The sequence below is a fragment of the Ziziphus jujuba genome, chromosome 7, assembly GCF_031755915.1.
Source record: "Ziziphus jujuba cultivar Dongzao chromosome 7, ASM3175591v1".
In the NCBI taxonomy this organism is placed as follows: domain Eukaryota; kingdom Viridiplantae; phylum Streptophyta; class Magnoliopsida; order Rosales; family Rhamnaceae; genus Ziziphus; species Ziziphus jujuba.
In genome coordinates this window covers 10076949-10090069 of record NC_083385.1, presented here as the reverse complement: position 1 = coordinate 10090069, position 13121 = coordinate 10076949, and the positions used below count along the sequence as shown (strand labels likewise).

The 13121-nt window shown below is 33.4% G+C and overlaps 2 protein-coding genes across 2 annotated transcripts; one reads left to right on the top strand and one right to left on the bottom strand.

Annotated features, from left to right (window-relative positions):
* The first annotated feature begins 2965 nt into the window (after window positions 1-2965).
* On the top strand, window positions 2966-4742 carry LOC107424669 (uncharacterized). The gene has a single exon (XM_016034517.4). The coding sequence runs from the start codon at window positions 3392-3394 to the stop codon at window positions 4157-4159; it is 768 nt and encodes a 255-aa protein (XP_015890003.1). The 5' UTR covers window positions 2966-3391; the 3' UTR covers window positions 4160-4742.
* A 5528-nt stretch (window positions 4743-10270) lies between these two features.
* Window positions 10271-11981, bottom strand: LOC107424660 (probable methyltransferase TCM_000336). The gene is made up of 4 exons (XM_016034506.4): window positions 11824-11981; window positions 11283-11699; window positions 10882-11154; window positions 10271-10771 (listed from the first exon to the last, which is right to left on the bottom strand). The coding sequence occupies exons 1-4, from the start codon at window positions 11914-11916 to the stop codon at window positions 10430-10432; spliced, it is 1125 nt and encodes a 374-aa protein (XP_015889992.3). The 5' UTR covers window positions 11917-11981; the 3' UTR covers window positions 10271-10429.
* Window positions 11982-13121: the final 1140 nt, after the last annotated feature.

The following is a 13121-nucleotide window of genomic DNA, read 5'->3' as shown; positions in this document are numbered from 1 at the left end:
AAAAGCATGTGATTCCTGTAACCTTTACATATATTCTCCCCTTCTTTACAGGCAAGAAAGTCCCATTAATGTCGTCTCAAAAGCCTAGCTTTGGTTTACAAATCACTTTCAAAATCATTATGTTGAAAATAGTCAAAACAATGAAACTTTCACTGCCTGCAGAAACAAATTTCCACCACTAAAAGCACAAATCTTTTTTAATCGCATATTATATATATATATATGTATATTTCTATCCCACTTATCTTACCTTTTGGGGTGATCAATTTATATTGCTCTTGTCCTTTTTTAATTGAAAAAATGCAGGCTGAAAGGAAAGAAAAAAGAAAACAAAAACCAAAGTGCAGAATTGCAGAATTTATGGAACAAATGGAGCCCATATAGTCCATAAAGATAAAAATATAATATATATATATATATATATTTAAAAAAAAAAAAAAAAAGTTGTTTGGGTTGACAAGGGGATAGTTTTTAGGATAAATGATTCTTTACTTGTAGCTTTTTTGTTTATATATTTAGCAAAGAAAATTGAACCCCATAACTTAATCTTGTGGGGTGGGGATGATTATTGATTCTCATTCTCTGCAACATTTGGTCAAAGAAAACTAGTAGATGAAGTGGGGGGTGTCACGTGTTTGGCACGGGGTGTGGGGGGAGAAAATGGGGTTTGGGTAAATGGGCATTTGGGAGAAAGAGACGGTGGAGGCGTCCATCACTCTGCCAAGCTCCATCTGAAAGTATCAGCAATTGCACAGAAATAGAAAGCGAAAGACAAGGAAGAACAGGTCTCGCTCCATTCTAACAGTACACAACAACAACAACAACAACGACGACAACAACAGCCCCACACTCCTTCCTACTCCTACTTCTCTAAGACTCTTTTGGAGGGTCCCACATCTTTAGGCAATATAACAACAACTCCACGAATCCAACTCGGTCAAACCTTGACTCTCTCTGCCATTATTATCACCTTCTCTCTCACTTTTTTATTACTATTATTTTTTTATTTTATAAAATATCTAAAACAGACGGTCAAGGCGGGGAAATGGGCATATATACATACAATCGCGTGTTTGTGAAGCACTGTATCGTTTCTGCTTCCTTCCGTTGTCCATTTCCAATTTAAAATAGTCTGTTTACAGGTGAGGGGTTATGGCTAGTTAAACAGCAAAATAGGGAGTATAATATATATATATATATATATATTATATATAAAATAAGAATGAGATTCAGGGCCACGTGATCTCATACCACACGCTAAGTGCTTCTGCTTCGGCGTACGGATGCGATTCGCTGCTACACCCGTGGTTTGTGCACGCAAAATTTTGATATCTTAATCTGATCGATCTTCGACGTCGGAATTCAGCATTCCACCCTCCTCTCTTTGAATGCTTCAAATTCACTCTCACCCTCTCTTATTATATATTTGTATGCAAAAACTCAATCGAATAAAATCAAAAATTTCTTTTTTCTTAAAAATGCTATGTAAAGCTAATAAACAAACTGCCAATTAATTCGCGGGGTTTCTCACATTTGTGTTTTAATATTATTTTATATTATTCATGCATTATAAATAATTCAACATGACAAAAGAAACGAACATTGATTTTCCACAAGAATTCTATATACGTGCTTTTTTATCTACATTAAGTGGTAAATTTGCATTCATCAAAACGTCAAATTGTTTAATAATATATATCGTTCATAATGTTTTAGGAAACTGGGGAATTCATCAACAAACAAATATCAGTTTTTTTTTTTTTTCTTGGAAAAAGGAAAAGAGTACTAGTTGGTAGAACGGATTAAATTATACACAATTCCCACCAATAACGTAGAATCTTTTTTTTTTTTTTTTTTTTGGCTGAAACAACAATTTAGAATCTTGCTTTTACTAAAGGTGTTCTCTGAATTATATTATTTGAAATTATATATGTTATATAATTAGACAATATTCTTTCTTCTCTTTTTTTTTTTTTTTTTTTTTTTAAATCACCACAGACACGAAATTAAGAATTGATTTTAAGTAGTCTTTTTTGATGTTCAATATGTGATGCTTTTATTTTAGTTTTGCTGTTTCGTTAGTATTAAATCTAAATATATTCCACGTGTGTAATGTCTTTTTAAATACAAAGTACACTTGTAGATCATAAGTAAAATTTGTCTAATTTCGAATGAAATTCATTACTCCCCCACGTGTTTTGGAGTCTCATTAGTATTGAATCCAATTATAGACCGCATGGTTAAATCTTTCTAAATAATGGAGTACGTTGAAGATCATAAAGTAAAATTTCTTATAATTTATAATGAAATTTGAAATTTAAAAAAAGGAAGACGAAGAAGAAGAAGAAGAAGAAGAAGAAGAAGAAGAAGAAGAAGAAGAAGAAGAAGAAGAAGGAGGAAAGGAAATATTTAGAGGAAGGCACGAAGAAATGGGTGGACTGGTACACTGCTTCAATGCTCATGAGGCATGCAACATGGTTGAACCAACGGACCAGAACACACACGAGGACTAATCCCAAATCCTAATGGCTAATTAAATTTCACAGCTCACGTGAATTCCCCCATCTTGTCATCGCGTCAGAGACACCAACTGCCCTGCTGTGGTGCCCACCCAACCTCCTTAAATGGTAAACCCGTATCCGTATCCATATCAGCACCCATATCCATGCTCACCCACCCTGCTCTTTTCACAAAACCAACAACCAAAACACACGGAGCGAAGCATTAAGAAAAGATAAAATCTAATCAACCAAAAAAACAAAAAAGATTAGAAAAGACAAAGATATACACGTGGCACATCCGCTGAGGTCCCCACTTAATCGAAACATGGTTAGAAACTCGAAAAGACGAACACTTTACTCTTGCTCGCCTGACGCTTAAAGCTGGCTGGTTTTGGTTTGATTAAGACCCATAATCTCTTTTTTTTTTTAATTTATAATTAAATAAATTGTTGATTTATTGAAAAAAAAAAAAAAAAAAAGAAATGAAAAGAAAAAAGTTCATATTGAAGAGGCCATAAAAGGCAAAGATTTGTCCGCAGAGAGGGTTCAGTTTTCTGAAGCTGAAGCAATCGTTTCCCCAGACACACGCCCCTCTCTGCTCTCAGACTCAGTCTCTCTCTCACTGTGAAAAAAACTGTATAATCTATTAAACTATTACAATTTTCTATTATATATTTTCCTCTCTGGCTTTCTCTTCTTCCAAGTAACAAGATTTTCTTTTCCATTTATTTCCATTACCAATTCTTTCCCTCCGTCTCAGCTAGCTTTTCCTGGAAAATCACCTTCCAAAACCTCGTCGCCATAAATACTTTTCCTCGCCAATGCGTAAAAAATTCTTACAGTTTTTTTAATTGCTTTTGCTCTCCCTCTCTGTCCATCTATCTCTCTCAATGGATACATTCGATTTCGACAACGTGAAAGCTGAGAAGGCCAGCGCTATGCGTAAATATAATCGCCTTCGAAGTCTCGCAAAGGTGTTTCGTTTCGCGGAACTCTTTGTTGCCCTGCTAGTCCTCTCATGGACCTTCACTCGTCTCCCTTTCGCCGTCAAGATCTCCGGCGAGTACTTCCGGAAGCTCCTGACCGTCATCGTTAGCCCTCTCTTCGTTTTCATCCTCTGTAATGGAATCATCGTCTCTCTCATTGCCAAATCTGGGAAATTCTCTGGCCAAAACCAGAGCGCTAACAGCGTCGAAGCCGAACTCTACGAGGAAATTACCAGAAACAGCAGCAGCAGCAGCGAACGTACAATGTCAGAATCTGAAAGCGAGACTCAATCGAGTGCGACAGAGAATATTGTGTACGACGACAAGCAGATAATCTCCGAGGTGAACACGACGACGGCCACTCAAAATGAAGTTGAAACTGATACGGACTCCAATCCAGATTCCGATCATCCGAAATCTTACAGGAGGACTCAGTCTGAGAAGTTCAATCGAGAGTGCTCTGTGAAGAATCATGGAGAGCTCCGGCGATCCGAGACGGAGAAATTCGTGAATATTACAAAATCCGGTGAGGATTGTCCGCCGGAAAAGCTTTACCCGCAGGACAAGTTGAGTGACGATGAGTTCAATCGCACCGTGGAGGCCTTCATAGCAAAGCAGTTGAGGTTTCGTCGTCAGGAGTCCCTTTCGATCGTGCTTCCAAATCAGAGCTGAAATGAATCCGTACTAATCTTTTTTTCTTTTTTCTTTTTTTTTTTTTAAAATACGAAAGCTGTCAAAAGAAAATTATATTAGCTATTTTTTTTTTTTTAAATTTTCTCGCGAGGCTCAAACTGTGTACTGCCGTGTACAGAGTTAATTTCTCAATTTTCACTAAAAATGGGATAAAAGCAGTAGTTGCTTGCTAGTTAATTTCTCTTATAATCAATGCGAAAAAAAAAAAAATGCTGAATAAGAGTTTTTTTCCTTTTTTTTTTTAATGAAAAAAAAATGAAAGTTTAATTTTATAATATGTTTTGCTATCTGTGTATTGATCGGACCGTTGATCGAGATAAATCTGACGGTTTATCTGATTTTGAGAATAGGAATATTATTTTCCCTGCTTTGATCAGCGCAGCTCCTGTGTGAGGATTTGTATCAGATTTTTGTTTAAAGATTAAACGCCAAAAAAGATATTTACCCTTTTTTTTTTTCTTTTTTTCTTTTTTTCATTTTAAAAGATAAAAATTTTACTTTGGCATACGTGATCATATAAGAGATAGGCTTAGTGCTGGTTTAGTCCTACTTTTTACGGAGGGAATTGAATTCGAAGTTCCCTTGCAGTGAGGATGTGCGTGCATATGCCTTGCAAGCGGTGGTATCAGTCATGAACTGGAAATTGGAGAAGAAAAAAAAAAAAAAAAAAAAAAAAAAGAGGAAAAAAAGCAATATCACAAACTTACAAAGTTCCTTTGCCATTAAACCAGTATTAATGCCAATTGTCATTGTCGTTTTGTTCAGCTATTTTGAGATTTTCCATATTTTTTTAATATATTATAAAATGCTCATTTAGACTTATCGAATACGGCAATTCTAATTTTACAGAAATCCTGAACAAAACAAACAAATAAATGAATAAAGAAGCTCAAGCTGGGAAATTAATGTAGTGATTAAACGTCCGTATTTATATCAGGTGGTTTCCAATCAATGATTATCTAATTACAAACTTGATTCTTGTCAAGAAAGAGTAATTCCTATAAAAAGTCCACATACTTTGCTTCTTCTAGGAATGATCAATAATTTAGTCAGTCACACTCACATCAACACCAAGCTTTAATTTGTGGTGGAAAATAGCACCAATCATCTTAAAATTATAAGGCAAATTGCAAAGCAAATTGTACTTTAGTATAACCATCTCTCAATGAAAATGTCACTTCAACACCACTAATCAAGAATAGATTTTCAATTTCCAGATCTACCCATATTCTCTTTTTTCCAAATGTGTAAACGTAAATGTTATTGTGTTTTGTTTTTGGCTTCGTTGTTAAGGTTGGTAATAAGTAGGTCCACCAGGAAGGGCAACATTTTGTATCGCTAAAGTAGTTAATGGATTCTAAAGGGAGATTTTTACCAATCTTATTACATGACTTTTGTTTTCCATTAACATTCTCTTAGAGACATTTCAAACACCTTATCTTTCTTTTCCTTGATTTCCTTTCTTTGTGTCTCTGTTTAATTATATATATATATATATATATATATATATTATATAAGCAGAGGGAGAAATAGGTAGTAGTGGGTGCCAGCTAGATAATGTCTTTTTGCAAAGGAATGTAATATATTCTATATAATAGGGGTTTTGATTATAATGGTGTGTACTAACACTAGCTATTTGGGCTCTTATCCTCTAGGAAATTTTCCATAAAGAGTGTTTGTTATATAAGACACCCACAATTATTTTGGCTAAAAGTTGAACGCCTAAAGAACCCTTTATCCATCGAAATTCTCAACGCTCATTCTCATTCTGTATGGTGGTACTGGTATCTGTTTTGTTTACATTTTTATTTTTTCAGAAATTAGGGAAAAAAAATAATGGGATAATTGGAAGTTTCTAATTAATCATCAATCTAATTGGGATTGGAAATGCAAAGGTATAACTGTTAGTGGGGGACATTGGTGAATAATATCATCATACAGCCCATGACCAATTGATTTCTTAAAACATGAACTGTAATTATTGACAGAAACCAAATAGGGAAAGAAGGTCTGGAAGAAACTGCTATAGGTTAGGTTACCCTAGATGAGAATTCTCCTTTGGACTTTTAGCAATTTCATTATTCTTTATGGTTCTCTAAGGATTTCAAGGCCTCGCTAAAATTTGCATCTAAAGTTTTTCTTGTTGCTTATTTATTTACTTAACACTTAGTAATTAAGAACTTTGATAATTATTGATGATAATTCGAATAATTCTATTATTCTCATGGAGAAATTTCATTAGCATGCTGACTCATAGACAGGTATACTCTTTTATCGACTATTATTTTTTATATATTCTTTTTTCATATATCCTCTATTTATGAGAGATGCTTTTGTCCCACTTGTCAAAGTAAAATAAACTCTAAATATTCTTCAAATCCACTTCTTTCCATTAAATTGTGTGACTTAATAAAGTAGAATTAGAATATATGCAGTAGGAGAGTAGGACCAAGACAAATTTAGGTTCAAACTTTAGATACTTTAGAAGCATAACAAAATTTAATTAAAATGCAGTAATAATACGTGTTCTTTCACGTAATTTGAATTTAGTCAGTTTGTCTTGACAAATACTAGCCATAAAAAGAGGGCATCTATTCCTTTGCCTTAAGTCAGCAAATAGAACATAAAAATTGCTCATAAATTTTGCTGTTTTTTTGGTTGGTCTACGTTAAATTTTGCTTCCATTCCCTATTCGGATAGGACTGTTTGCTGAATCAGTGGATCAGATTCCAGGATTCCAGCTTATAATCGTGCTTAGAGTTCTATCCATTTTGGCACTTTTTGTTTTCTGATGGTCCATCTTCCTAGATGTGTTTTGGAATAAACCCATATTCTAAATTCATTTTCAAGTTTAATGGGTACTGAATTCAACCACTTTTCATCGATCATCAAATCCAACGCCTTGCATAGTCACAGACATCAGTCATGGAAACAGAGAGACACAGAGAGAGTTTTTGCCCTTCGAGCCATCATGGTTGATCATACATACGGGACAAGTAGAAATCTCAATTTGGTCGTCTTCCCCTATCATCTTCTTGTGGAAAAAAAAGCTTGGGAAGTAAAATAAATGTAACGCATTTCGAGTCCCAATATAAAATTTGATTGACAAGAAATCAATCACTGTCAGAGAAAATTTTAGAACAATGAAAAAACGAATACAAGAACACACCACCCTGAATGGTAGTGGTTCCATTTGTACCAAGCACGTGTCTATCAGAAAAGTTGCCACAACAGGTAAAGAAAGGGGTCCCTACGTACAAGTTTGACAAAAGAGAAATTATAAAGAGAAAAAGAAAGCGAGAGACCAATTCAAAAACAGTCTGAAAAATAAATATGGAGAAGATAAAAATAAAGCTAGATCAGAAATAGACGTACGTATAGGGTTTTGTCATAATCATACTCTCCTTTTTTTTTTTTTTTTTTGGGTGAAAAAAAAAAAAAAAGGGTTTACATCAAGTAGTTGAATCTTGAATGAAATGGAGCTGAGACTGCAAGTAGATTTGGTAGGTCGTCTTTTCTCTCTCGCTGAAAACAAAATTTTGATAGAAAAAGATAGTTACATATTATTGTAAGTAGGGACTACAATCATACAAATGAAATTTTGTGAAGAGCATATACATCCTTATAATAATTGAAATAGTATAGCAAACCAATCAATCTGATAGGTGTTTGTAAAGGAGATAATTAAGTAATTATCTCAGCACAATAATAAGCTTGGCATGCAAGAAAGAAACGTCCCTTTCACTGGTTTCAACACTGCTTTGATTGAAATAGAACGTAGGAGTTCAGAGGGATTGGCATTGGATAAGCATATAATATATATGATTGATTAATGCAATAGTTTAAAGGAATTTTTCCTAAAATTGACCAATTGAATTACTAGTTATATAATCTTCGTCCAATTCGGTTATTGGACTAGTTCATCTTATATATAGGGCCCCCTTGGAGTCTTGGACATCCACTGTAGCATCAGCATGCTCATGTTCCCTCTTCCCTCTTCTTCACCTTTATATACTTTCCAATAATTGTGTCCGTGCTAAGCCTGCTATATTATTGTACACATATATCCCATTTTTATAGGTATTTATACATATACATATATAAATACATATATATGTATATATAAATTCATGTCCTCCAACTTTCTCAGTTTTGATGGTCTAGGAACATGATCGATCTTTGAGATTAATTTGTCTACCGGTTGAAAATAGAGGGATTAATCAACGAATTTTGAAGATTTTCATGGTCATGGTCTCTCTCTCTCTCTCTCTCTCTCTCTCTCTCTCGCTATATATATATATATCCTTGTACCAATAAAATAATAGTTTGTCGTCATTGTCACAGTTTTTTATTTTTTTTTATTATTATTTTTTTGTGAGGGTTATTGTCACAGTTAATTAATGATTCCAACATTTTGGAACACGTATGAAGTTTCTATGTATAGTATATGGTTTAGGTATATGATGTTGATTATGTATGAAGGTCAACGGTAATCTTCCACCTTTCAGAAAGCAAGAGTATATATAAGTTTTTTTTTTTTTTTTTTCCCTTTCAAGTATATATATATATATATATATATATATTTATTATCACTGTAAACTCGCATCTTTTTTAGGTAAGTTTAAAATTCGACTTCTAACTCTCGTATAACTTGTTATTATATTTTTTCAAACAAGAAAAAAAAAAACTTATTATTATATATATACATACATGTATATAAATATATATGCTTCATGGTTGTATCTACACAAGCTTCTTTAGGAGTTAATATAATTTCACATTATTCGTCACAAGTCATAGTGGGTATGGTTAAAGGTTAGGTACCTCCCATTAAAAAAATGTTGGGCAATTGAAATAACAAATATAGATTAGATAAGATCTTCATATTATCAAAAAACATTTTTTTATTATCATATTTATTATCTAAAAAGCTCATGTCTTAAATTGAAATCCTCCTTTGAATATTGATATTCGTTGGAAGGATATTTAGGCCAAACAGTTCCGACCGTAAGCCCATCTGTTCATGGACCTGAAGCACAGACTATGGTCTTCACCGTGGAGAGAGATGAGCTTGCCCAATTTAAATTTGAATTAGCCTATGCTTAGATTAAAAAAACATTGCTATGTGTCCTAACATTTTTATGTGATAAATTTTAATTTAATTATTTTTTATTTTAAAATTTTAAAAATAACTTTTTTAATTATAATTATTTAAATTATTATTTGATATATAAAATTATTTATCAGTAATGATAAATAATATATTTTTAATAAATATTATTATCCATACAAATAATATTTTTGGTATATCTTAAATTAGGATGGGAGAAATATGAGATTTGGAGTCGTGGATATTATCAACCTGATATTTCCAAATTTCATTCAAACTCAACCTTTTTTCCTTTTTTCATTTTTTTGGACAAACTCAACTGTCTCCTGGAACACAAATAAAACAATAACTTGATTCCAAAAAACTGAGATGTAGCAATTAACTACATTATTCCCTTGGCTTTCTCGAGGCTCTCCAAGTAAACGTGAACACTTTTTCATTAGCAAAGTTCCCTTAGATTCGTTCCTTTTGACTCATAAGGACAATCTTTTTTTTCTTTTTCTTTTTCGAAGCATGAGGACAAATTTTTTTTTTAATATTTTTTAATATGGATCTATAAGGACAATTAATATCAACAAAATGATATACAAGTCCTAAATTCGTACAAGTTGAATACTGAACCAGTTTGTGTTTCTTTCAAAATAATTTTTGTTTTTCCAGATATTATTAATTTGTATGACTTAGAACATTCATAATGTCAATAACATTTGGTACCAAAACGCTGAAAACCACTAATGATTATCTTGAAAAGAATTGCTTGGATACAATAGGGAGCAGAGGCGTGTAAACCACCAGGACAAGCCAAAAGGATCCATCATTCCAATTTTAGAAACTTCACAAAATTAATTAGTGGGATGAGATAAGGTGTATATATATATATATATATTTTTTTTTTCTTCATATATTTATGTATTTTCTATAATACAAAGTACTGAAATAAATTATCCTTGATAAGATGCTCCAATAATGCCACGTATAAATGGACCACATAAACTTTGCAATTTATTTATTTATTTTTTTCAAAGACTACTGACTTGACTATCAGCAGGCTCATATCAATGGTTGTTGCAATAATAATGCTAAAACAACTTTTTCTCATTTCCATGATTGCCACTTTTTCCACGCCTTAACCCAAAAATTCATAATTTTCTAAGAACAAGAACAAGAGTGATTGGCCTAATTTCTTCCTTATTCATTTCTTCATCGATCATTCTTCCATAAATCTCAAATAAACTATCTAAAATTCCTTCTCCAAAATGGTGGCAGATCAAGGATTCTTGTACACTCCTAACAGCTCTTGCAACTTTTGTTCCATGGCTCTCTAACTTGTAGTCCTCATCCTCATCCTTATCAATTTTCAACATCTCTAGCCGATCCACTTCAAATGAACCTTCTCTTTTCACTACCTCTTCTATTTCTTCCTTCGATGGTGCATAAAAATGAACCTCATACGAATCCACTTTCTCTCCCTCAACTTTTCCCTAAGAATAAAAATATATATATATATATATATATATATATTAAAAAAAAAAAGAATTTAAAAACAATCAATTTTTGACGAATTTACGAATTATTAGCAAACTAAAACTACCTTGGATACCAATATGGCAAAAGAGCGGGATAGAAGTTCCCACAAGAAAGAGTTGCCTCTGTCAATATGATCTGGACCTTCTCTTCCCAACAAGATCAAAACCATTTTTCCACCTGCAACAAGCTCTTCAGACCTTGAATTAAGGAACAAAAAAAAATCCTCCTTGAACTGCTTCGAGTATGCTATAGACACCTCCAATGGGCTGGTTTTGGTAATGTGAACAGTGCCTCTGTTTATGGACTTGCCCTGCTCGTTGTATAGTCCTGGAGGAATCTACATGATATATAGTACAATATACTATGCTTTAATTGTTACAATAATTAATTAAGCAGTGCTTTTAGTAAAAGACAGGATCAGAAAAGGCAAAAGAATAAATAAACATGTAACAAAAATTTTCACACCCTGGAGAGCCAGTGCAAACTGTAGGAGGAATAGACAAAGTGCAAGCAGCTGTTGGGAAAGAGTCTACCGTAAAAGGAACCAGGATAGCCTCCTATAAAGATAGAGCTTGTACACCCACCACCGTTTCTGTCCTTGTTAAATTCCTTTGAAAAGTCTGGTAAGGACTTAAAGATTGAGTTAAAGTCATTTGTAGGAAGATCGTTTAAGTATACACGGAATTCTGGTGTTCTTGCTTGCTGCAGCATTTTTAGACTTGTCCTTTGGACAGCTTGAATTATATCTTTGATTACAGACAAGGTATTTGGTCCTGAAGAGCAACCCAAATCAGCTATACCAATGCTTTTTGGAGTGGTTGTGAGATAGAGTTGTTGTACCGTTTCTATGGTTATATGCTTCACCAAATCAGAAGCTTTCTTCTGTATAAAAAAATTAAAAAAAAAAGGGGAAAAAATGTAGAAGAAGGAGATTAGCAAAGAGAGAGAAAATTTTAATTAACTATAATCACGGTCCAGCAAGAAAGAAATAGAGAAAGAAAGAGACCTGATATGAGGAGTTTTTGGCATAGCTGGTGTGGCCAGTGCCTCCATTCATGTGGAAAACTTTCTCTACATCCATACTGGTTTTTTGTATCATAATTTGTCTTCATCATTCTAAAACTAGAAGGGTGTCTCGGTGCTCTTTTAAAGGCAAATTTTCAATAATTTAATTCTTTTGCGCTTTTTTTTTTTTTTAATTTTTTATGATTCTATCCAATTTTTTCATTTTTTTATTATATCCGTTATCATGGAAATTCAAGATACATTTGACTTTTCAGTATCATTGATGATGATGCATTGTGGTAGGACAGTGGAAGCGATTAACTTGGATCGTAAATTATTCACTAGAATTGCTTGATTAAACGAGAGAAATCAAGCTTAGACCACGGTGATAGGTGTATTTTTTGCCTTATCCAGTCCACTTTGTGAGTGTAAAGTTTCCTTCAAATGCTGAAATTGGAGTTTGTCCTGTTGTTACAAAGATTAGGACAATTATAGAAGTGGGCACCATACGATGGATATGAATGACACGTAGCTATTACATATCACTTTTTTTTTTTTTTTCTCCCCTTTTTTATTGACTTTAACGTACAAATCAGACCCTTCTTTCATGTTGATTATGAAAGTCTTTAAATGGGTCAAGTTAAAATTGTACATAGACTGTCCAATTAGGTTCAATCAGCAAGGAAATAAAAAAATAAATAAATAAATAAAAAGAAGGTAGAAAAACACTTTAATATATTGGAGTGCATTTGGTTGAATTATGACACATCAATTTTGGTCCCCAAACTTCCCAAATGTGTAGGGACGTACCTTTAGGTTTATCAAATCAGTGTTACCTGGATTGGAAAAATATGGGATGGTGTAGCTGTCCTTGTTCTTTATCATGTGGAGGATCACGGGTGGTGGACACGTGTCCTCCAAGGGGGCATGTGGTGCTGTGACCCATTCATTCTAGGTTGGGTTTCTGAGAGGAATTGAGTGCAAGGGTGGGGGCCTCATGAAATGGGTTCTATAAGCAATGTGCATTTTCACTTTTGCCATGCATTTTTCTGCACAGCCACTAATTGCTGACCTCAAAGCTAAAGTACATGTACAAATTTTTACTTCCACAACCACACACACTTAACCAAATTGTTTGTACTTTAGAATAATCAGATATTACCAAATTGTTTGTACTTTAGAATAATCAGAGATTACCAAATTGCTTGTACTTTAGAATAATCATCAGAGATTTCCATGGAACTTTAGAATAATCATCAGAGATTTCCATGGAACTACTGGAGATTTACTTATGTTTAG